The sequence below is a fragment of the Carcharhinus amblyrhynchos genome, chromosome 9, assembly GCF_965287045.1.
Source record: "Carcharhinus amblyrhynchos chromosome 9, sCarAmb.v2.hapA, whole genome shotgun sequence".
Classification (NCBI taxonomy): Eukaryota; Metazoa; Chordata; class Chondrichthyes; order Carcharhiniformes; family Carcharhinidae; genus Carcharhinus; species Carcharhinus amblyrhynchos.
The window spans coordinates 56,161,519-56,188,294 of NC_137332.1; the positions used below are offsets into that span (position 1 = coordinate 56,161,519).

Sequence of the window (26,776 nt, forward strand, 5' to 3'; positions counted from 1 at the left end):
CTGGAAGAACATTGGAAGATTTGATTCGATTTGTCATATGTATTGGCATACAATGAGAAGTATTGTTTCTTGCGCACTATAAACAAAGAATACCATTCATAGAGCAGATAGAGGAGAAAAGAGGGTGCAGAATGAAGTGTTAAGAATCATAGTTAGGGTGTAGAGAAAGCTCAACTTAATGTAATATGCAGCAGGGAGGATGTTGTTCCTGAGTCAGTTGGTTCATGACCTCAGGCTTTTGTATCTTTTTCCCGACAGCAATATGAAATAGAAATCTCGACTGACTAAGAAGAGAGCCTAGAGAAAAGAGCTTAGCAAAGCTTGCACTTTCTCAGCCCATTGTGTTCATCTGCAGAAAATGCAGCAGATGCCAGAATGGGGCAGATAATTGATCAAGGTGTAAATCATTGCCACACGATACAGAAGACTGCCAAGAGACTATCAAAACAATCCATGATTTTGAACACAGTGCACCAGAGATGGAAGGAGCAAATGCTTTAAGACAATGGATAGGGTGCTGATTGTGTGGGCTTGTTGGCTCTGAATGTTATTGAGCCTTCTGAATTTTATCGGAGCTGCACTCATCTAGGCAAGTGAAAGTATTCCTTCACACTCATGCATTTTGCCTTGAAAATGATGAATTTTCTGGGGAGTCCAGGTAGGAGCAACTCCGATAAAATACCCAACCTCTAATCTGCTCTTTCAGTATTTATGTGGTTGGTCCAGTTAAGGTTCTGGTCAATAGCGACCTCCAGGATTATATGCTGGAACATTTCAATTATGGCAATGGAATTCAACGTCGAGTGGAGATAATCACTATCTGGCACTTGCTGGGGTCTCACTTTGGAGCCTCTTCAAAACTTGGCTGCATAATCTAGGCTGACTAGTTACTGTACTGAAAACCTGTTGCCTTAGGCTTGGGATATAAAACAGGTGTCTTCTCGGCCTACTTATGTGAATGTAAATGATCTTAAGGCACTAGTTTAATAAAAGCAGAGTTGTCCCAGTATGCTTTAGCCAAAACCACAAAAATGAGTTGATAATTTAGCTCATTGTTGTGAGACCTTGCTGCATGCTAATTAACTGCTCATGACTGTACTTCAGAAGTTCATTTTCAAAGAACACTTCAGAGTCCAAAACGATGTGAATGTTGCTCTGCAAAAGCAAGTCTCTTACTGTGCATGATTTGTGAACTTCATCTCATTGGGTTTAGAGGAACAAAATCATGCCTGATCACAGATTTTTGTTTTAAAGGAATATTTTTCAAGTGGACAATTTAAATTTAAATATCCAAAAGCTATTGTTAGAACCCTTTGGGGGATTGAAACTCACAGTAAAACTTGGGTGTTCATTAAAAAAATTGGGGATAGTGATGTTAAAGCAGAGGAAAGGAAAAGTATGGAGTAAAACACTTCAGAATTTATTGAAGAGCCATCTTATCACTTCCAATATTCATTAAATGAGATGCATTTAACATCCTAATGTGCACCGGTCAACCAAGTTTATATAAGAGTTGAGAAGGAAGTTAAGTTGGAAACAGCAAAAGAATAAAATTTACAAATTGAAAAAAATCAGTGGCAGGCAAAAAAAAATACAAGCTAGTTCACATTGTGCTACTTACACAAGGAAAAGAATTTGTCTGTCACAATAAGTATGGTGCAGATGTGCTTAAAAGTGATACGGAAAAGGATCCTATGAAGACAGTAGATACGGCAATTAACATGTCAAATCAATTTGTTTTGACTCCTCCGTCATTTGCTGCATCATTTCTTAATTAAACATAGGAGTGTTTCCTTTTGGAGAGGGTAAGATATCTGAATAATTCTCAAGAAAGATACTTAGTGTATCTATGAACTTATTCAAACATTTTTTAATTCTTTGTTGCAACTTTCACAATGTTTTCCATACAATCCAACAATAACTACTGTACAAGTTCTTTCCAGAGTCTCAAGCATACAAAAAGAATGAAAGAAGCTTGGCCGGTTATTCTACACAGTTCAAGTGTAATGAGTTTGTTCTTGCAAGAAAAAAAATGGCACTATATTAGTGCTTCATAGTATATGACAAATTCTGAACTGTGAGGGAAGTAATTGCAACAAAGTTAGCATGAAGTCTGAAAAGAAAAGCCCAAGCAGATGAATCAAAACAGACATTGCTGCATGAACATTATTCGGTGAAAATGTTAATTGATACTTCACTAAATACTTGACTGCAACTCCACTTTGAATTAACTTTCACTTCCTACTAACAGCTCCCAAGCATGAAGAAATTTATTCAGTGTATTATAATTGCCGGAAATAGCCCTACTTCAAAAAAATTTCAGAAAGGCTCACCGGTTTCCCTCTTCACAGCCAAGTGAGGAGCATTGGGAACACTGGATGGCAATTCTCCTGGTATGATACTTTGACCACTATCAACAGCATCAGGTTCAATTCCCTATCAAAATTAAAGGCAGCAACATTGATTTAAATTTAAAATAACATCTACCAAGAACCCATTCATATATACATGGATGGACAAGTGATCAAATAGATTAGTGTAGAGTGGTTCTAATTGAAACCATACAATTACCGCCATAATCAAGAACTTGATAAAACGAACCTACCTGAAGTTAAACACATACATCTGCTGAGGAGCAGTGGAGGATCTTTAAGGAGATCCTTCTTGGTGCTCAGCAGAAATTTATTCCGATGGTTAAAAAGGACCGTAGGAGGAGAGGTAATAAGCCGTGGATAATGAAGGAGGTGAAGGAAAGTGTTAAATTAAAAGCGGAGGCGTTTAGAGTAGCTAAGAGTAGTGGGCAAGAAGAGGATTGGGAGAGGTTTAAATGTCAACAAAGATTGACAAAGAAGTTGATAAAGAAGGGTAGGAGAAACTACGAAGCTGGGCTAGCGCTTAATATAAAAAAGGATAGCAAGAGTTTTTATAAGTATATAAAAAGGAAGAGGCTGGCTAGGGTGAACGTTGGACCCTTAGAGGATGAGAGGGGGGGACTTAGTGGTAGGGGATGGGGAAATGGCTGAGGCCTTGAATAACTTTTTTGTTTCGGTCTTCACGGAGGAAGACGTGAATAATTTGCCGGGTGTTAGCGATGGAAAGGTGGCAGGACTGGAGGGTCTCAATGACATTACTGTTACTAGAGAGACGGTGCTCGACAGACTGGAGGGACTGATTGTGGACAAGTCCCCAGGACCGGATGGAATGCATCCGAGGGTTCTGAAAGAAATGGCGGAGGTGATAGTGGACGCCTTGGTGGTTATTTTCCAAACGTCGTTGGATTCCGGGGAAGTGCCGGAAGATTGGAAAACAGCTAATGTTACGCCATTGTTTAAGAAGGGTGCCAGGCAGAAGGCGGGGAATTACAGGCCGGTTAGTTTAACATCTGTTGTGGGTAAAATGTTAGAATCCGTCATCAAGGAGGAAATAGCGAGGCATCTTGAGGGGAATTGCTTGATAGAGCAGACGCAGCACGGTTTCGTTAAGGGGAAGTCGTGTCTGACAAATTTATTGGAGTTCTATGAGGATGTGTCTAGGGCGGTGGATAGAGGAGAGCCGGTGGATGTGGTCTTTCTGGATTTTCAGAAGGCGTTTGACAAGGTACCTCACAAGGAGGTTATTGCAGAAGGTAAGGGGGCATGGAGTTGGGGGTAGGGTGTTAGCGTGGATAGAGGATTGGCTGTCAAATAGGAGGCAGAGAGTGGGGGTTAATGGGTGCTATTCGGATTGGCAGTTGGTGACTAGTGGAGTGCCCCAGGGGTCGGTGCTGGGGCCTCAGCTATTTACCATTTATATAGATGATCTGGAGGAGGGAACCAAGTGTATGGTGTCGAAATTTGCTGATGACACCAAGATTGGTGGAACGGCAAATTGTGCGGAGGGTGTGGAGAGTCTGCAGAAGGATCTAGATAGGCTGGGCGAATGGGCCAGGAAATGGCAAATGGAATTTAATGTTGGTAAGTGCAAGGTGGTCCACTTTGGTAGGAATAATGGTAGGAAGCACTATTACTTACGTGGCGAAAAACTGCAGCAGGCGACAGTGCAGAGGGACCTCAGGGTCCTTGTGCATGAGTCGCAAAAACCCAGCCTGCAGGTGCAGCAGGTGGTCAGGAAGGCTAATGGGATGCTGGCAAGATGATGAATGGGATGGATAGGATAGAGGTGGAGAGACTCTTCCCACTCAGAAAGGACAGTAGGACTAGGGGGCACAGCCTCAAGATAAAGGGGGGGCGGTTTAGAACGGAGTTGAGGAGGAACTTCTTCACTCAAAGGGTGGTGAACCTCTGGAATTCTCTGCCCGTTGAGGCTGCCTCGCTAAATATTTTTAAGACGCAAGTTGATGGGTTTTTGATAAGTGAGGGGATTAAGGGTTATGGGAAGAGGGCGGGAATGTGGAACTGAGCCAAGACAGATCAGCCATGATCTTATTGAATGGCGGGGCAGGCTCGAAGGCCTACTCCTGCTCCTATTTCTTATGTTCTTATTATGTTCTTATCTATATAAAATTCAATTTTGCTGACAAGAGAGATACGTTAGCAAGGCCTTTTGTCTTGTGCTCATCAGAACAAATGCAAAATTAACAAATTATCATAACAACTTACACATCACAGGTGAAAAGATTGCCAATCTCAAGTCAATGCCTGTGCGCGTTTCACCCAAGTGTCCCAGTTTCCTCTCACAATCCAAAGATGTGTGGGTTAGATTGATTGGCCATGCTAAATTGCCCCTTAGTGTCAGGGAACTAGTAAAGTAAATAGGTGGGGATTAAGGGGATAGGGCCTGGGCGGGATTGCTGTTGGTGCAGGCTCAAAAGCCAAATGGCCTCCTTCTGCACTGTGGAGATTCTGTGAAATCTGGTTCACTCAATCTACATATAGATTGATGATTGCGATACCTTTCTCACATATCCCATTTACCTCTATCCTGTATACTCTGTCCTGTGCAACTACTGCTAGACAGCCTACAAACTGTGACCACAATTATGTCACCCTAAACTGATTCCACATCTTTCTCTTTCAATTTAAGGTCATCCTCTCACTACTGTATGAATGACATCCTTAAGTAATACAGCTGCTCCACATCTTGCCCCAGCACATCGTTTTGAAATGTCAAATAACCGTCAATATTCAAGTCCCAGCCTTGGTCCCCCTGCAACAATGGGTCCATAATGGTCATCAGACCTTGCGTATTTATATCTACCTTTGCTAACAGTTCATTCATTTTGTTAATGCACCTATTCAGATATAAAGCCTTTAAGCCTGTCTTTTTATCATTTTTGTAATTTCTGGCCTGATCTGGTGCAATAAGTTTGTACTCTGTTCCTTCCTGTCACATTCTGGTTATCTTTATCCAAATCACAACCCTGTTCTGGTCCTTATCATTATCCTTGGATTTCAACATCTTCTCGCATACCATCCAGTCTCCATTATTCAGTTAAAAGGCCCATCTGCCACCCTCATTATTTGTTTCATTCCTCCTTCACTGCAGTGAATTCCCTCACAGCCCCCAAATTCACACTGTGATTAGCTGTACTCAGTGATGAGCTGATGCCTTAGCGCTCGTTTGCTTACTTACTTGTGTCTCTCTTTTCAGCTGTATTCAAGTTCTGTATGACAAAGCAACTTCTTATGTAAACTTTATAATTTTGTAATTAACTAGGCTAGAGGTACTTTCAAGGTTTTAGCCATACGTTTCGCATAAAAGTTCAAGCAACAGCAAACAGTTGTCTAACAAGGGGCATGCATACGGTGGGTCGTGTGTGGGCTGCTCTTGGATGTTTCGAGAGTGGCCTAGTACTTCGCGTCATGTGTGTGCTTAGAACTGGACCAGCAGATGGGCACCACAACAGCTCAGTGACTATCACTGCTAGCTGTACAGATACATGGATTTGGGCCAGTGTCTGTGGGAGTTTGCGCATTCTCCCTGTGGTTGCATGGGTTTCCTCCCACACCCCAAAGATGTACTCTTAGGCTGATTGGTGTAACAAATTGTCCCTAAATTATTCTCCCCTGAATCTGGTTTCCTATGGGGGTACCATGCGCATACACACGGGTCAAGGTAGGTGAAGGAAAATGCTTTGTTAGGATGGCGGCGCAGGCTCGTTGGGCCAAAGGGCCTGTTTCCCGTGCTGTGTTGTTCTTTGTTCAAACATGAAACTTCTACTCTGTAATTTGTAACACTGATCTAAAACCTGTGTACAATCCACAAACTTTTACATTAGAGTTTTTTTTTATAAAGACATTCAAGGAGAAAAGGAAAAAGAACATAGTTAAAAGCATCCCAACTACAACAAGAATAATTAAAGCTTTTTTAAAAAGGTGCCTGCATCCTTTTATATTTTTAACAGAATTGGCTCGACGGCAAAGACCTGCTACAACGCAAAAAGTAGTAAAGGTCACAAATAAAATTTCTATTTTACTCGTTCCTGCGTTAACTACGTTTGAGGAAAAAAATGCACATATACTAACCTTCAAATTGGGAACTTCATCTGCCTTCATCGCTCCAGTCCTAACAAGGTAATTGACAAAGTCTCTGGCAGCATTCGTCTGGGCATCCTTCTTGCTGGTAGAGTTTCCCATACCAGTGTAATTAAATCCATCTATCCGAACCTAAATAAAATTGGGTTGTGGATGAATGTGGTTTCCATTTCCACTTTCCAAATACCTTTTTGTTGACTGTCCATCTAAGCAGCTAGCTTATACAAGGACATGTAAAATATCAAAAGTTGGGTTTGTATTTTGATGCGGATACTTCAGATCACTTTTGAAAATAACGATTGTTGCCAACAATGTCACAGAAGAATGGGGCCCATTCTTTTATAATCAGTGACTTCACCTTGTGAGAAAAACTACTTAACACAAAAGTGCTGTGGAAAGGGAAGAAAATGATAACTTGTTTCAAAAAGGTGGTCAATATCATAAAATTACATTACAGGAGAGAGGGCACAGCTGCATATTAAAATGGAATATAAACCAAACATCAGGGGAAATGAAAGCTTTGCAAATATGTGTGGCTGTCTACTTGGCAGACAATGTATTAATTGTACTTGAGCTAACATATTTTGTAGCTAAATTTGCTGTTACAGGCATAAATTGTTCCATTCTATGCCTACGTTTTTACTATAAGAAGTCTCACAACAGGTTAAAATCGAACAGGTTTAATGGTAGCACGAGCTTCCGGAGCACTGTTCCTAAGGAGCAGCGCTCTGGAAGCTCGTGCTACCAAATAAACCTGCTAGACTTTAACCTGATGTTGAGACTTCTTACTGTGCCCACTCCACTCCAATGGCAGCATTGCCACATCATACCTCTTTACTGAACAGTAAGCATTTTAAACTAATCTATTCTATTGTGCAGTTAACTGTATGCCTAACGTAGGAATGCTCTTCCCTTGAGCAAGTGAACTGCAGTCTGATTCACCAGTGATAGCAGTCAGTAGGATAGGTACTTGCAATAGTTTCTTAGGTTCCCATCCTATCCATCATGACAATAACTACTTGATTGGTGATATTAAAAGACCAAGAATCCCATCAGATTCAAAACCACTGAAAATTTCAAACGAGCAAAGACCCAGCCTAAATTTAGCTCGAATTAAACAGACTCTTAAATATGGTCTCTCATAAAAGCACCAAAACTCCAGAGACTTAAATTGAATCTAAATTTCCTGTTCAATTCCGTTCCCAATCAAACATAAATCTTCAGAGCTAACTACCAGGTTTGAAAGGTAAATAAATGGAACATAATGAACTTGCACCAGGACACACTCCCATGCAAAAATAGCAAAGAATAAACAGTGGCAAAAACATTTTTAAAATTGCAGCTATTGAAAATCTGAAGTAAAAGCAAAAATACTTGAAAAGTTCAGTTCTGACATCTGTGGAAAGAGAAAAACAGAATAACCTGTGTTAAATTTATTTCTGTCTCCATCGGTGCTGCTTAATCTGAGAATTACAAGGATTTCTTTTTAAATGGCATGAACATTATTGTTAACATAGGAAGTACAAATGTTCATGAGGAAAAGCTGAAGGGAAAACCTAATAGATGAACAGCAGTTTAAAAAAAATCATCCTCCACAGTTTTGCATCAGGTCATTAGGAAGACTCATGACATTTAATCAACTTGACTAATGTAAAATTGCCCTGCTTGGCTAAAACACATTAAATTGAAATGTTAATCAGCCCCACAAGGGAAAGAGAAAGGGAAGTGATTTAGTGAAAATAAATTTTTCCAGCACCTTACAAAGGGAATCAAATTAAATCAAAATTCTATATGGAAAGAATTTCAATTACTGTAGGTCCAAAAATAATAACGATCAAAGCTGGGTCAGTCAAAATATCAGGCTCCACAGATTATTTATTCCTTAATCAATACATTTCTGCAAACAACATGTCAGTTTTAATCTCACGGTCCTATTTTTCCATGGACACCAATTTAAACAGAAAACTCAAAGTATCATACCTCACAAACAAACTTCTGTCTATTCTTGTTACCAGCTGCACGGATGTCATAACTTGGAGTGACCTTGCGCTTTCCACACCAAGCGTACAGAAAATTCTTTATATCTGTCATGATTCTGTTTCAGTCCCTGCCAGTATCAATGGAAATTATTTGCTCCCTGTGAAAACAGAACAGCATTAAATGAAAAGCCAAAATAGAAACACGGAAGGAATTTGCAAGGCATAGTTAATTAGAACATTTTGTTACAAGTCCACTTTTGAAAGTGTTTTTTTTTGTTTGCTTAATACATTACCCCATCTCTGCCATGATTCTAGTGGTAGTGCAAACAGGTTCAAGTCTCACTTCAGACTTGGGTGCACAAACCTATGCAGACACCCCAATGCAGTATCGAGGGAGCACTGCATTATCTTTTGGGTGAGACATTAAACTGAGGATCCACCTGCCTGCTTGACTGGTTGTAAAAGATCCTACTGCATTATTTTAAAGAGGACCAGGGATATCCCTGGTCAATCTTTTTGACTAAATGAATAAATTAAATCAAATTAACCGAGGGACAAATTAAAAGGCCCAGTCCCCAAAAAGGAACAATCTGAAACAGAAAACAAAACTTAAAACATCAAACCAAAATGTGATTGAAGGGATCAATAATATACCCCAGCTCTGGGGTGCCCAATGAGCATGGGAGGCTTCAAACAGTACCCTCGGACACCGCATGCTCCCTGTCCATAGATACCCAACTGCAAATGTAGCTGCAGTAGAGGAGCACAGTTGGACGGCCCCCTTGGTCACCAACTGACTGGATCTGTTGATGGCAAGTTTGGCCAGGCCTAGGAGCAGGTTCACTAGGAGGTCCTCCACCTTCCCCACCCCCCTCCCTGCCACTAGGTGCCCACTGACCAGGAGCATAGGGCTGAAGTGCAAAGAAAACATCAATAAAGGTTTTTAAGGTAACTGAAAAGGGAGTGCAGCCTGTAACATGGTCCACGGACTCAGCAAGATTGCAAAAAGGGCAAATTTCTGGGAACACATGAACCAGTGCAAACTAATATTTATTAATCAACATATCAAAAAAAATCAATTAGCAATTGCTGTTTTTGGGAATTTGCTGAGTGAAAATAAGCTGCCATATTCCTTACATTACAGTGACACATCACTGGCTGTAAGAGCTTTGAGACATCATGGTAGATGTGAAGTGTGACATCAATGCAAGTTTTCCTTTTCTCCTTTTTACCCTATTTCTTTCTTGCTCCTCAGTGGTCAACTACCAAAACCTTTAAAAATGCCATTGAGAGAAGGCAATTTATTTTTTCAATGGGCAAGCAGTTTCCAGGTACTGTGTCTCTCAAGAGCAACTTTCCCCAATAATTTATTTTGATATTATATTCTGCTCTCTAAACTGTTGTCCTCTTTATAAACAGATACTGATAAACAGTATTAAGTTTATAGGTTAACTAGATACACCTTTTGTTCTAAATATAAGTAATTGCTCAGTGATATTCCTAAATGCAATATTTCTACTGCATCATAGTGAAGATGGAGAGCAGATGCTTTGTAGCATCTGCAACATGGGGATGGGGGTGTGTGCTGGTGTACATCAGTGTGATCCACAACAGTCACATTTATAGTAAGTATCAGCAACATGACAAACTTGGTGGTTCAGAGTTGATCAGCTTCAGACACTGCAATGCACTGGGGAGGGAGGTTACATGGGCCAAGTGGCAGTCACTTCCCTTAGATGAGGTACTTCAAATTTGCTCCATGATCAAGAGGGTCATCAATATATTTCCAAGTCAGGATGGTGAGTAAGTTAGGTGGGAACGTTCAGGTGGTGGTGTTCCCAGGTATCTGCTGTTCTTGTCCTTCTATATGGTAGCGGTCATGATTTGGAAGGTGCTGCCTAAAGAACCATGGCGAGTTCCTGCAGTACATCTTTTATGTTCTATCTCTTAGATGATACACACTAATGCGACTGTCCCATCGGTGGTGGAGGGAGTGAATGTTTGTGGAAGGGGTACCAACCAAGCAGGCTGCTTTGTCCTGGATACTGTTGAGCTTCGAGTGTTGTTGCAACCGTACTCATCAACGCATGCCAAGAGTATTCCATCACATTCCTGATGTGTGGCTTGTAGATGGTGGACAGGTTTGAGGAGTGAGATGGCAAGTTTCTCTTCATAGGATTCCAAGCCTTTATCTGCACTTGTAGCCACAGTATTTTTATTTGATTTGCTTTGTTATGGTCGTGTATTGGGATACAGTGAAAAGCATGTTTATTGCATGTTACACAGACAAAAATGTTCATTGAATACATAAGGGAGAAGGAAATGTTGTAGTTACAAACAGGGTAAAGAGAAAGATCAGCTTAAAACATAAAAGGTCCATTCAAAAAGTTTGATGTCAGCAGGGAAGAATAAGTCCTGCTCAGTTTCTGGCCAAATGGTACCTCCAGAAAGGGATTTTAACGCCCTTGATCAAGAGGCAGCAATGGTTAGATTCTCTCTTTTTGGGGATGGTCATTGGCTGGCACTTGTGCAACACAAATTTTTCTAGCCACTTATCAGCTTTACATTTGGACACAAGTTGCTTCAGTGTGTGGAGTCGCAAATTGAACATTGTGAAGTCATCAGCAAACATCCCCACTTCTGACCTTCTGATGGAAAGAAGATCTTTGACGAAGCAGCTAAAGCTGGTTGGGCCTTGGACACGATCTTGAGCAACTCCTGCAGTGATGCCCTGGATCAGAGATGATTGACCTCTAACAACTACAACATCTTCCTTTATGACAGATATGACTGCAACCAGCGGAGAGTTTTCCCTGATTCTCTCTGACTCCAGTTTAGTGAGGTCTTTGTGATGCCACTCTCGATCAAATGTAACCTTGATGCAGCCAAGAGGGTGGCATGGACAAGTCGGGCCAAAGGGCCTGTTTCCATGCTGTAAACCTGTATGGTGTCAAGGGCAGTCACTCTCACCTCACCTCTGACATTCAGCACTTTTGTCTATGTTTGAACCAAGGTTGTAATGAGGTTGGGTGGCCCTAAGTACCACTTGATAGCAGTGTTGATGAATCCTCCAATTGCTTTACTAACAATTGAGAGTAAACTGATGGAAGCAGTAATTGGCCAGGTTTGACTGTTGGATTTTTCTTGTATACAGAACATACATGGGCAATTTTTCACATTGCTGGTTAGTTGCCAGTGTTGTAACTGTACTGGAACAACCTGGCTCGCAGCATGGCAAACTCTGGGGCACAACTCTTTCATACCATTGCCAGAATATCAGGGCCCATAGCTTTTGCAATATCCAATGTCTTCAACCGTTTCTTAATAACACCTGGAGCAAATCAAATTGGTTGAAGATTGATATCTGTAGTGAAAGGGACCGCTAGGGGATCACCCACTTGACACTTCTGGCTGAAAATTGTTGCAAATGCTTCAGCCTTCTCTTTTGCACTGAGATGCTGTGCTCATCCAGCATTGAAGGTAGAGATATTTGTGGAGCCTCCTCCTTTAGCTGCCGAAAGGTTATTCAGACTTGAAATGTTGGCTCTCCTCTCTCCACAGATGCTGTCAGACCTGCTAAAATTTTCCAGCATTTTTTGTTTGTTTCAGATTCCAGCATCTGCAATATTTTACTTTTATCATTCAATTTGTTGTTTACTTGTTCACCACCATTCACGGTTCCATGTAGCAGGACTGCTGAGTTCAGAGCTGATTCCTTGGTTGTATAATTGTGCCGCCCTGTCTACTGGACATTACTTGCTGATTGGCAACAAGTAGTTCTTTGTTATAGCTTCACCAGGTTGACACCTCATATTTAGGTATGCCTGGTGTTGTTCCTTGAAATTACCTTCTGCACTCTCCATTGAAGTTGATCCCCTGGCTTGGTGGTAACGACAGAGTGGTGGATATGCCAGGCCATCAGGTTACAGATTGCAGTTGAGTATAATTGTGCTATTACTAATGGCCCACAGCATCTTATGAATGCCCAGTCTTGAGTTGCTAGAACTGTTGAAGTCTATCCCATTTAGCATGGTGGTAGTGCCAATAGATGGTAGGTATCCTCAATATGAAAACAGGACTTTGTCTCCGCAAGGACACCAGTCACTCCTATCAAAACTGTCATGGACAACACATCACCAGCAGGTAGGCAGGTCAATGAGAATGTGGTCTAGTATGATTTTTCTGTTGGTTCCCTCACCACCTGCCACAGACATAGTTTAACAGCTATTTCTTTAGGCTCAATCTGTGGCAAGTACTACTGAGTCACTCTTGGTGATGGACACTGAAGGTCCCCACCAGAGCACATTCTGTGTCCTTCTGTGCTCAGTACTTCCTCCACGTGGTGTTCAACATAGAGGAAGACTGATTAGTTAGCTGAGGGGGAAATTGTATATGTTAATTAGCAAGTGGTTTCCTTGCCCACGTTTGACTTGTTGAGAGTTCACGGGGTCCAAAATCAATGTTGGGACATCCCAGGACACCTCACGTGACCCAACATAAACGAATGTAAAAAACACTGAAGGTTCCTCTCCTTGACTCTTCCTATCAAAAATGTCTGAAAAATGGCGTTCAAATATCTAGATCAGTTACACCATTCAATTATTACACTAATATTTCTCTGCTTTTATGTTCCGCCATTTTGTTTTTCCCCTCCCAGCAGCTTTCTCGAATTCCATTATTAGGCTTGCATGTTATTTTTGATACAAATCAAAAACTGAATGCCTGTTTTCTCTCTACAGATGCTATCAGATTTTCTGTGTATTTGCATTTTGATTTGAAATATTTACATGGCAGTAGGTTTCCCTCTCATGAGACAGTGACTCGCGCTCTGGTGATCAACTCTTAAGCATTGCCCAGTGTGGCTCAGAAGCCCTACTCTGGCTTGGAAGTTTCTACCACACTTGTTGAAAATTAGACACTTGGCTGACAGGGCATTCGATCCTCTGGCCTGATTTCTCTGGGTACTCTCCTCGGTCAACTGTGTTAATCTTTTCTGTTCGCCTCTTCGAAACAGACAGCCCCCAGGCATTATGACCACCAGCTCAGTTGTCAGTAAATGTTCACCATCATTACACTGCACTTGGGAGTGCCCATGCAGCAAAGGTATGAAAATCCAGGAAGTTGTGATGCAGTGATCAGCTCACTGTTGTGAAGGTCTTTGGCCATCATTCATTGACGAACATGGCTAAGCAAGTGCAGATGTCACTGGCTTAGCAATGAGTGTATGCTTGATGGACTTAGCCCCCTTCAGGATCTCAAAGTTAGTGACTTCATCCTGCCAAGAGATGCTGATGATACATCGGAGACAGTGAAGGTGGGAACAGTTCAACCTTTCTCGTGCCTAGCATATAATGTCCAGCAGTGTAGCGTTTATGATGCATGTTCATTTCACTATGAAGCAACAGATATGTCAATTGTGTGACGCTATCAACAACTTCCAGCACCACATTGTTTCCAATCATCTTTTTCAGCATTGCCAATCTGGACCGTAACATTTGATTTTCTGATGCTATTGGTCAAATCAACCATTTACAGGCATGAAAGGATCTCCATTTGCTACTGAAGACTAAACAGCTTTCTATCAGTTCTGATAGGTAAGTAGACATCCTCGGTGGATGATCTGAAGACATATGGCAGCAGCAAAGAGAAGAATATGCCGAAGCATGGCAGTGCCAGAACACAATCCTGTTTGAATGGTTTTTGCCCCATCATAAATGACCTTACGCATTATGTTGTCTGGAAAGAGGAAATCACATGGAGCCACTTCAGCAGGCAGCCAATTTGCTCCAGTATCTTAAATGGACCACTTCTGTTCATAGTATCAAATACGCTGCTGAGATAAACGAAGGCAATATATAGTGCTCTTCTTGATTCATAGCATTTGTCTTGCAGCTGCCAGACTTAAAAGATCAGCTCAATTGTAGATCTCAGTTCTGAAACAAAACTGGGACTCAGCTAAGAACTGCAGTCTGACAAGGGCAAAACGGGCAAATATTTTTCCACCTTGCTCAGCAGAGAGATGCCCCGAAGTTGTTAGAATCACTGCAGTCACCCATATTCTTGTATAGGATCACAATCTTTGCAACATCCTCCAGAAAAGACAGAAAAGTTTGTGCAGAAGCTGGAGTGTCAGTTTCCCATGTTTGATGAGTTCAAGCCATACAACATCAACACCTACAACTTTGTCCATGGCAATCAAGTCAGTAGCTGTGCTAAGTTCCTGCACTATGGGTTTAAGATCCAGAAAAGTAAATATTTACATAATGTAACTAAAGATGTCAACAAATTTGTCTGATCTCTATGCTTTGTTGATTTTATGTTTTTGATTTGATGCTGTAAAGATCTTAGATTCAGACAGCTTAGAAGCAAGCCACTCAACCCATTACACCGTGCTGGCTCTTTAAAGGGCAGCCAGTTAATGTCACTTCCCTTTGACTCAGTAAATGTTTCCGTTTCAAGTATGCATCCAATTAACTTTTGAAAATTTACTAATGAATCTGCCTCAGCACTCATTTCAGGCATTACATTTCATAATGGCTTGAAGATTTAAAAAAAACTCCTGTATGTTTCTTTTATCAATGATCTTCAAGTTGTGCCCTCTGGTTACTGACATCAGATGGGTCTCCCTTTTAGATCCTTTTCTCTAAAGACTTGTTTCCGTGGTCCCAATGCATTTTAGTGAATCTCCTTTGGACCCTCTCTAAAGCTTTGAAATTCTCCCAGAATTGGGGATAACGGTTTGGTTGAAACTGAATCAGTAACAAAAAAAAGGTTGGGCATCATTTCTTTGTATTTATACTCCTGTACCTCAATACATAGTCATAGAGATGTACAGCACAAAAAAATGCCCCTCAGCCCATTGCGTCTGTGCTTGTCAAAAACAAACCACCCAACTATTCTAACCCCATAGCCTTGTACACCTTGGCATCTCAAATGCACACCTAAACATTTCTTAAATGGTACGAGTCTCTCTGCCTCCACCATTCTTTCAGGCAATGAGTCTCAGACTCCCACCACCCTCTGGTGGAAAAGTTTTTCCTTGCATCCCCATTAAACCTCCTGCCCCTTATCTTAAATCTATGCCCTCAGCACTTGATCCGTCACCAAGTGGAAAAGTTTCTTCCTGTCTACTCTATCTATGTCCCTGATAATTTTATACATCTCAAATCATGTTCCCCCTCAGTTTACTCTGCTCCAAGGAAAATCCCTGTCTATCCAATCTTTTTTCATAAAAAATATGCCCCCAGCCCAAGCTCATCCAGGTAAATCTCCTCTGCACCCTTTCTAAAGCTATACATCCCTCCTATAATGAGGATTCCAGAATTGCACACAATACTCTAGCTACTTCCAGCATAACCTCCCTGCTCTGAAACTCGATGCCTTGGCAATTAAAGGCAAGAACATCATATGTCTTCTCAACCATTTTATCCACCTGTACTACCTTATGGGACCAATGTACATGGACATCAAGGTCACTCTGATCCTCAGTGCTTCCCAGAGTCCTGCCATTCATCATGTATTCCCTTGTCTTGTTTACCCTACCCAAATGCATCACCTCACCCTTATTCAGACTGAATTCCATTTGTCACAGATCATCTAATCTAGTCCATCTAATTCTCCTGAAGGGCAGCATGCTGGCACAGTGGTTAGTACTGCTGTCTAACAACGCTAGGGTCCCAGGTTCAATTCTGGGCTTGGATAACCGCCTGTGCGCAATCTGTATGTTCTCCCATGTCTGTGTGAGTTTCCTCCAGTTTCCTCCCATGGTCTGAAAGATGTACTGGTTAGGTGCATCTTAAATTCTCCCTCAGTGTACCCAAACAGGTACAGTGTGTTACGACAAGAGAATTTTCACAGTAACTTCATTGCAACATTAGTGTAAGACTACTTGTGACACTGATAAATAAACTTTAACAACTTTACAATCTAATGCTATCCTCCTCACTATTTACTACCCTATCAATTTTCATATCATCCACAAACTTACCGATCAACCCTCTTACATTCAAGTTCAAGTGTAAATCATTGATATATAACACAAACAGCAACGACCCCAGTGACCCCTGCAGGACTCCACTGGACACAACCTTCCAATCAAGGATCCAGTGTCCGTTTTTAACAGCCTCAACTTCCCCTTTCCAGTTACAAAGATGGTAGTTCTCTTTTACAGCTATGCTGTGCAATGTCTCATAATCTATTATCACGATAAAAATAAATTTAAACTACAAGAAAGTTGCTATCTAGTTGAAACAGTTTACAATGGGCACAGAACCCATTGCATCTGGATTTACATCCTAATATAAATATCCCAAACGTAACAAATCATTCTAATTTCACAGTTAAAAAATGCATGCCTTATTTGCAACAATCGAACACATGAACAATATATTGCAAGTAAAAAATGTAATCAGCTAATCTACAAGCTTCTCTATAAAGCTGACAATCAATTTTCTATTGCATAGGATATAGATAAGATTGAAGACTTGGGCACAGAATTGGCAAATTGAGTTTAATCTGCACAAATGCGAGGTGACACATTTTGGAGGATCAAATTTAGCTGTGAACTATACTATAAGTGGTTGAACCCTGCAGAACATTTACAGAGGGATCTGGGCATACAGGTCAACTGTTCCCTGAAAATAGCAACACAGGTGACCAAGGTAATTAAGAAGGCATATGACACACATGCCTTCATCAGCCAGCAGACTGATTATAAGACCTGGCAGATCATGTTGCAGCTATATAGGCTGCATTTGGAATACTGTGTGCTGTTCTGGTCACCACACTACCAGAAGTACGTGGAAGCTTTGGAGAGTGTGCATGGAAGGTTCACCAGAATGTTGCCTAGTCTCATGAGTGCTGACCAGGAGGAGAGGTTGAACAAACTAGGATTGTATTCACTGGAAAGATGGAGGCTGAGGGAAGACCTGATAGTTGTCTAGAAAATTATGAGGCATAGACAGGGTTGATAATCAAGAGGCTTTTTCCCCTACAAGGGGGCAAAGTTTAAAGGAGATGTGTGGAGGATATTTTTCCACACAGAGTGGTGGGTGCCTGGAATGCGCTGTCAAAGGAGATGGTGGAAGCAGACACAATAGTAACATTTAAGAGGCATCTAGATGGGCATATGAATACGGAGGAAATAGAGGGATATGAACCAAGTAAGTTTTTTTTTGTTTCATTAGGACATCATGATTGTCACAGGCTTGTAGGGCCGAAGAGTCTGTTCCTGTGCTGTACTTCTCTTTGTTCTTTGTATTTCACACTGAGCATCATGGCCAAGTGCTCAGATGAAGGAGGCACAATATAATTCCAACAGCAACACCAAAAGCCGGAGTTGGTGTAACCAACTTGCAAAGGCAGTTTTAATTATTAATATGGTCATTATCAATTATGAAGACAACTTTTTTTCAAACAAGATTTAAGACACATCATAAGAGAGAGAAATTAAACAGTGTGGTGCAATCTTACGAACATGGAACTTCCATTAAGGTCCAAATCTCAAACTTTTACTTTATACAGCTAGTTCTGGAAAGGTAACAGTTCTCTGAAAATATCACAAAACCCGCCGTTGGTTACAATCTGCATCCCCACAATCAAAAGCTCCAAGCACTGTGGCCACACAACCGCAGACACTCTCATTCAGACCCCTATCCATCCTCACAGCTCCTCCACTTCCCCATGCCGCGAAGCCCCTCGGCCAACAGCACCACATTAGCAGGGGGAGGTGGCCATCGGCAGTCATCAGCTTCATAGCAGCAGCAGGACAACCCCACCCCCAACTTCTCTTCATTCACATTCATCAAAGCCAACCCCATCTCCAACTATCATCCCTCTCCCCGAACCGCCCCCTCCCCTCCCCTCTCCTCTCCTCGAACTCACATTTCCGCTCCCCTACACTACCACCCCCTCCCCAATCCTCCAACTCACTCACCCTGCTCTCTTGCCTGTAGCTCCTATGCCCAATCCTGCCCCCACTCCTGTCCCCTGACATGCGCCAGCCATCTGATCACTCCCCACGCAGCCACTCTTCCCCCATGCGTTCTCCCCTCACTCCCCGATACTCCATCCTCCCACCCGCGCCGCAGTCTCTCTTTCCCCTTCCCCCCCCCCCCTCACCGTCCTCCGCTCCCCCAGTCCTCTCTCCCGGTCTCTCTCTCTCTCCACGGCCTCGGCCTCTCCCCGCCTCAGTCTCTCCCTCTCCCCGTCCCAGCCTCGGCCTGTCGGTCTCTCCCGGTCCCGGTTCGGTCTCTTCCCCCATCCCGATCCCGATCCCGGTTCGGTCTCTCCCTCTCCTCGGTCCCGGTCTCTCACCCCGATCCGCGGCTCTGATCCTTGGGGCTCCGACCCAGGACATCAAAATGGCGACTGGACCCCCGGATCAGCGGTTTCCGCAGCAACGGGGGAATTAATCCGAAAGCCTTCGTTGTATTTTAAAAGATATACATTGACTAAGTGCTGGAAATGATTACAATGCGAATATGTATTGTAAATTCTTAAAAACTAAAATGTGATTATCTAACACTGAGCCGTATGAAATGTAATTTATTATTTAAAGTTGATAGAACTCCCCCTTCTCTTGGAGTCAGTTGGTTTGTCTCAGGATAATATCTGGTGACAACAGCCTACACCAACAACAACTTACATTTAGAAAGCGCCTGTAGAAGTAAGGCTGACAATCCATTAACTAAGATAAAGTGTAGTATTTGTGCCCTGCACTTGATAGAAGTCAATGAGGTTACACTGAGACTTCATCTGAAGTATTTTTTAAATCGGCATTTAGGTCTTTTGGCTAAGATGCAAATGAGATCAAGCACCCGAGGGGTTGCAATGCCTGCTCCAAACAGCTTGGATCTTATAGATCAAACCTAAGACCTGAAGAGGCTTGCCTGTCTTGTCAGCTTGGATTTGGAATGTCTCACTTGTTGAGACTTTGATTGGATTGAATTGGATATGACCAAAAAAACCCCATAAAACGCAATGAAACATCAAAGCACAGAAAGCTTTAGTTAAACAGTTTGGTCAGTGAGGTGGGTGTAACTCTTCCTCCATCTTGCCCTATCTATTTCCCACGCTTCTCCTCTTCCTTTTCCATCCAGAACCACAACAGAACCATATCACCAGCCTCCAACCCACAGCCAATTTTATATCACCACCAACCTCCTGTAACACCATGATCCACTCCTCAATCATTCCCAATACCCCCTTCCCACTGCACCTTCCCAATACCCCCTTCCCACTGCACCTTCCCACACAAGCACAGGCAGTACAACACCAGCTCTTCTATCTTCTCATCCAAGGCACTCCTTTCAAGGGAAACAGTGATTTATGTGAGCCACTTTTAGTTCAGCGTACTATTCACTGCTCACCATGTAACCTGCTCCACTTTTATGAGCACATAAAGAGGAACCAAAAAAAATTCCCTTATCCAAGTACTCGACACTCCAGGTCTGACTGTATCGGCTTTCTCTTGTGAACTTAGAGAGGATGTATATTGTTAATACTGTAGGAGTCCTGCTTTGTGTGGTTTCAGATTATAAAGAATTAGGTTGTATGAGTTTAAACAAAGAATAATAGATGTCTGATTCTTTGAATTATTTGCATTGATCTTTGATGGTCTTCTCCATGTAAGAACATAAGAACGAGGAGCAGGAGTAGTCCATCTGGCCCTTCGAGTCTGCTCTGCCATTCAATAAGATCATGGCTGATTTTTTCGTGGACTCAGCTCCATTTACCCACCCACTCACCATATCCCTTAATTCCTTTACTGTTAAAACATTTATCTGTCCTTGCCTTAAAAACATTCAATGAGGTAGCCTCAACTGCTTCACTGGGCAGGCAATTCCACAGATTCACAAGCCTTTGTGTGAAAAAGTTCCTCCTGAACTCAGTCCTAAATCTGTTCCCCCTTATTTTGAGGCCATGCCTCCTAGTTGTAGTTTCACCTGCCAGTGGAAACAACTTCCCTGCTTCTATCTCATCTATTCACCTCATAATCTTATATGTTTCTACAAGGTCACCCCTCTTCTGAATGCAAATGAATATAGCCCCTGTCTAATCAATCTCTCCTCATAAGCCAGCCCTCTCATCTCCAGAGTCATTCTAGTGAATTTCCTCTGCACCTCCAGTGCCAACATATCCTTTCCCAAGTAAGAAAAACAAAACTATACACAGGTGAGGCCTCATCACCACCTTATATAGCTGCAACATAACCTCCCTCTAGCAATGAAGGACAAAATTCCATTTGCCTTCTTAATTATCTGCTACACCTGCAAACCAACTTTTTGTGATTCATGCACAAGGTTCCTCTACACAGCAGCGTGCTGCAATTTTTTGCCCTTTAAATAGTAGTCTATCTTGCTGTTATTCCTATCAAAATGGATGACCTCACATTTACCAACATTGTATTCCATCTGCCAGACCCTTGCCCACTCACTTACACTATCTATATCCCTTTGCAAACTTTCACCATCCTCTGCACACTTTGCTCTGCCACTCATTTCAGTGTCATCTGCAAATTTTGATACACTACACTTGGTCCCCAACTCCAATTCATCTACGTAAATCGTAAACACTGATCCCTGAGGCACACCACTAGTCACTGATCGCGAACCAGAAAAACACCCATTTATCCCCACTCTTTGTTTTGTCAGTTAACCAATCCTCTATCCATGCTTATACATTACCTGTCACACCATGCACCTTTATCTTACGCAGCAGCCTTTGTTGCAGCACCTTGTCAAATGCCTTCTGAAAATCCAGAAACACCACATCCATAGGTTCCCCATTATCCACTGCACATACAATGTTCTCAAACAATTCATCAAATTAGTCAAACATGACCTGCCCTTCATGAACCCATGCTGCATCTTCCCAATGGGACAATTTATATCCAGATGTCTCGCTATTTCTTCCTTGATAGAATGAAGCATTTTCCCTACTACAAAAGTTAAGCTAACCAGCTTATAGTTATCCATCTTTTGTCTACCTTCTTTTTTAAACAGTGGTGTCACATTTGCTGTTTCCCAATCTACAGGAGCCACCCAGAGTCCAGCGAACTTTGGTAATTTACCACTAGTGCATTTGCTATTTCTCCCACCATCTCTTTTAACAAAGAACAAAGACAATTACAGCACAGGAACAGGCCCTTCAGCCCTCCAAGCCTGCATTAACCACGTTGTCCGGCTAAAATGAAACCCCCACCCTTCCGGGAACAGTTTCTTCAATTCCCATCCTATTCATGTATTTGTCAAGATGCCCATTAAAAGTCACTATTGTATCTACTTCCACTACTTCCCCCAGCAGCAAGTTCCAGGCACCCACCACCCTCTGTGTAAAAAATTTACCTCGTACATCTCCTTTAAACTGTTCACGTCTCACCGTAAACCAATGCCCCTTAGTAATTGACTCTTCCACCCTGGAAAAAAGCTTCTGACTATCCACTCTGTCCATGCCCCTCATAATCTTGTAGACTTCTATCTATCAGGTTGCCCCTCAATCTCCGACGTTCCAGTGAGAACAAACCAAGTTTCCCCAACCTCTCCTCATAGTTAATGCCTTCCATAAGCAACATCCTGGTAAATCTTTTCTGTACCTTCTCCAAAGCCTCCACATCCTTCTGGTAATGTGGCGACCAGAATTGAATACTATATTCCAAGTGCGGCTTAACTAAGATTCTATAAAGTTGCAACGTGACTTGCCAATTTTTAAACTCAGTGCCCCGGGCGATGAAGGCAAGCATGCCGTATGTCTTCTAGACTCCCTTCTCCATCTGTGTTGCCACTTTCAGTGACCTGTGTACCTGCACACCCAGATCTCTCTGTCCATCAATACTCTTAAGAGTTCTGTCATTTACTGTATATTTCCTATCCGTATTAGACCTTCCAAAATCTCTTTTAGTACCCTGAGATGCATTCCATCACAGCCAGGAGACTTGTCTACCTTTAGCACCATTAGCTTGCCCAACACTACCTCTTTTGTGATAATGATAGTTTCTGGGTACTCACCTGCCATAGCCTTCTTGTCATCAATTTTTGGCACATTATTTGTATCTTCAACTGTGAAGACTGACACAAAATTCCTATTCAATGTATGTATGTGAAATGATGATCATTCTGCACTGTACTGAATCCTGTGAATTTGTTCCGTACCATATGGAACATAAAGTTGAAAATTTTCAGTAAAAGCATTATTTTAAGAAGTCAATTTCTTTCAAGGTATGGAACCATCATTGATTTTGTAAGTTTAGAATCAAGTTCTGTAATTAATTTTTGCAACTCTATTATTCTTTTAATTTTCAAATATGTATTAGTTGAATGTGTCATGTTATATTTAGCCATCAATCCCTTTCAAGCACTTGACTCATATACACCTTGTATAGACTTTGTAATTTCTGTAACTTCGTAATTTTTGTAAAGCTATTCTGCATTTTAATTGACTCATACCAAGCAATGACAGATATAACAAAAACATAAGGCAAAGCAGACCTCTCAAGAAAAACACATCGATAAGTCTCCGTTTTAATAAATTCTACAGGATATAAAATACTAATACTTATAGCACAATTGGATATATGGACTGCTATGTTATGTGAAAAGAAAGCAATAAAACTTAATGTATAAGGAGACTTTAAACGCTGATTATGGATGTGCATTTATATAGTATCACAAACTTACATTAATGTGAAAATCAAAAGGAGCTGGAGTTTTCGAGCTCCTCAGGGAAACCCCCTGTTCTGGGTGTCTGTTCTTTTTTCATGCTGCTTAGGTGGAATGCAAGTTGTAAATTTTGGCTGACCATCATTGTCTTAATAGGAAATATATCTTATTGCTTTTTAAATCCAGCCAAAAAATTAGGAATTTTTTTAATTAAAAAAAACACATCTCTGTCATATTATAATGAGACCAAATACAGATTAGATAACTGTTTTGCAGAACACCTTTGTTCTGCACAAGAATGATCCCAAGATACTGATTAATTCTCCACTTTGCTTTCATGCTTATCTCAGTCCTTGGCTCCTGCAGTGTTCCCTCATCAAGCTTGAGGAGCAACACCTCAGTTAGGCATCTTACAACTTTCCAAACATTGCATCGTTCACCAAATTGGTTCCTAGTATGAGGGGGTGAATAAATTGGGCTCTATATTTTCTGAAGTTTAAAAGAATGAGAGGCAATCACATTAAAACATGAATGACCCATAACCTCCACCTAGCTGCGGAAAGCCATGGGCCACCAAATAGAGGAGAATTTTTGTGCACTTTTACCTGCAAAAGTTGTTATCTTATTCTCGATGGGAGTAGCAGCATTCAGCGGAACAATCTCCACAGATGTCAGCATGGCGCAGCAGGATTCTAGCTTTGCTCCCTTGTGACAGCCAGCTTGGTCAAGCTTTGAAACAGCAGTTTACAGTGAGGGCAGAGAGATCAAAAGGATTCCCTGCTATTATAAAGGTATGTTGAATTTTTTCCTTCCTTTTGCTATTTCATTTAAGCAGATAATCCTATTATTTGCTCATTTAAAGTGTAATTTTTATTTTTATGATTGAAGATGAGTACTTTTAATGTGTATAAGTGAACATAGGTTTTATTTGTTTTAAATCGGTGAAGCTACTATTTAAATCTACATCATATTATTGTACAACTTTACACATGGCATGTGCAAGTGTTTGTATGCTTTGATATTTCAATAAAGCACTTGTAGAATTTTGTAAGGTTTAATGGAAAATATTTATTAACAAAGATAATGTTATAAATATAAAACTTTGACACCATGTTAACATTTAACTAAACAGTTTACTTTAGCATTAATTACTGCAGATGCTGGAATCTGAAACCAAAAGAGCTTTAACAAAGGGTCAGCTGGACACAAAACATCAGCTCTTTTTTCTCCTTACAGATGTTGCCAGATCTTCTGAGATTTTCCAGCATTTTCTCTTTCGATTTTACTTTAGCAGCTATGCTGTGACATTTTGTTAAATTGCTTCATCTTCTCCAATTTTCTTACAATTAACTGTTTTTCCTTTAACACAATGATCAATAATTTATTTTTATTTTGAAAGAACAGATTTGTTATCTCTGTAAACAAGGAAGAAAAGGAGGGAAGAATGACGAGGAGAAGTGAGGGGGAAGGGAGGGGGAGCGTTTGGACATATTAATTGTACTTTTTACAAGTAGCCTGTATCATGATCTCTGAACCTATGTCAAAGCCTCAAAAGAACTTCAGCAATTTTAAGAAGCCAAACCAAAAGTGTGATGATGTGCTAGCGGCGGTGGAGCATCACCCCAGATTTTCAATCTGCACTGAATTTTGCAAAACCTATCAGAGAGATAGTTCATATCAGCTTACAGGAGGCTTGTATATGTCATCTTAAGGAATGCACTTTCCTAAAGCATTTAAAATAGCCAAATCACATGCCTCTCACCGAAAATATAGAACTCATTTCATCCTATGTCTTAATAGGCTTCTAAGGATCAACATTGCATCAGGGAGACTCTTAAAACTGTGATAAACAACACTGCTTAAAAGACATAGCAAATTCCAAATGAACTTGGGTTGAAACTTATTACAGACTTTAAATCCACTTGTTATATAGGAACGTATTTTTGTATAGAATTAACAGTATGTCACGGCAAAGTTGTAAAAAAAATCTTTCACTTTCTGTACATTACATACATTTTAAATATCTTTTAAAAAAGATTAACCAACCCAAAGAATGTCTGCTACCTCTACTGGCTGCAGCTGGAGCAGATCAAAAGTGTGCAAATAAATAACCATACTCACCTATCATCAGGGCAAGTAAGCAAAGTTAAAGCTTTTCTATGAGGGATTTCAGCACTTCAATTCTTATTCGTCAACCAGAAGTTTCAACTTGGTGTGCTTTCAATGTGCATATCTTGCATTGGGACTTCCATATTATCCTGAAGTGCATGTGCAGTGCACAATCCCCATACATAGGTAGGAAAAGGAATGAGGTCCTGAAATGTGGATATAGGGAGTTAGACAGAAAGCTAAAGTGTAGAACCGTGAAGGTAGTAATTTCAGGACTACTACCGCTGCTATGTGCTAGTGAGAGTATGAATAGGAGGATTAGGCAGATGAATACCAGGCTTGAGAGCTGGTGCAGGGGGCAGGGATTTAGATTTTTGGATCATTAGGATCTTTTCTGGGGAAGGGCTGACCTGTTCAAGAGGGGTGGTTTACATCTGAACTGGAGGGGGACTAACATCCTGGCGGGGAGATTTGCTAGAACCACTCAGGAGGATTTAAACTAGTTTGGCAGGGGGGTGGGATCCAAAGCAGTAGGGAGACAGAAGTGTGAGGACAGCACAGAAGTTAAAGAGAGCACATTAAGTAGTAAATGCAGTATCAGTAATCCTAGTATCAGACAGATCAGGCAAAAGCAAGACAGAGAGCAAAGAAAGCCCAGATTAAACTTCATTTATTTCAATGCAAAAGGCCTGATGGGCAAGGCAGATGAACTCAGGGCCTGGATGGGTACGTGGGATTGGGATATTATAGCAATTACTGAAACATGGCTAAGGGAGGGACAGGAGTGGCAGCTCAATGTTCCAGGGTACAGATGCTATAGGAAAGATAGAACAGGAAGTAAGAGAGGAGGGGGAACATAAGAAATAGGAGCAGGAGTAGGCCATCTAGCCCTTCGAGCCTGCCCCGCCATTCAATAAGATCATGGCTGATCTGTCGTGGCTCAGTTCCACATTCCCACCCTCTCCCCATAACCCTTAATCCCCTCTCTTATCAAAAACCCATCAACCCGTGTCTTAAAAACATTTAGTGAGGTAGCCTCCACCACTTCAACAGGCTGAGAATTCCAGAGATTCACCACCCTTTGAGTGAAGAAGTTCCTCCTCAACTCCGTTCTAAACCGCCCCCCCTTTATCTTGAGGCTGTGCCCCCTAGTCCTATTATCCTTTCTGAGCAGGAAGAGTCTCTCCACCTCTATCCTATCCATCCCATTCATCATCTTATACGTCTCAATGAGATCTCCCCTCATTCTTCTAAACTCTAACGAGTACAAGCCTAGTTTATTCAGCCTCTCCTCATAGCTCAACCCCCTCAACTCCGGCATCAGCCTAGTAAACCTCCTCTGCACTCCCTCCAAGGCCAAAATATCCTTGCGTAAGTACGGTGCCCAAAACTGCACACAGTAGTCCAGCTGCGGCCTCACCAATGCCCTATACAGCCACAGCAAGACCTCCCTACTTTTATATTCAATCCCCCTCGCAATGAAGGCCAGCATCCCATTCGCCTTCCTGACCACCTGCTGCACCTGCAAGCTGGGTTTTTGCGACTCATGCACAAGGAC

At 41.6% G+C, this 26,776-nt stretch overlaps 1 protein-coding gene across 2 annotated transcripts in view; it reads right to left on the bottom strand.

Annotated features, from left to right (window-relative positions):
• dhx9 (DEAH (Asp-Glu-Ala-His) box helicase 9) overlaps positions 1 to 18,832 on the bottom strand; it is a 74,572-nt gene extending 55,740 nt beyond the window's left edge. For both annotated transcript variants that reach the window (XM_080195716.1, XM_080195715.1), the window contains exons 1-4: positions 18,767 to 18,832; positions 8,454 to 8,610; positions 6,465 to 6,605; positions 2,334 to 2,436 (exon numbers count right to left, since the gene is read on the bottom strand). In XM_080195716.1, the coding sequence (XP_080051842.1) occupies positions 2,334 to 2,436; positions 6,465 to 6,605; positions 8,454 to 8,564 (355 nt within the window). In that variant the 5' untranslated portion in view covers positions 8,565 to 8,610; positions 18,767 to 18,832. The remainder of the gene's footprint in view (positions 1 to 2,333; positions 2,437 to 6,464; positions 6,606 to 8,453; positions 8,611 to 18,766) is intronic.
• Between the last annotated feature and the right edge of the window lie 7,944 nt (positions 18,833 to 26,776).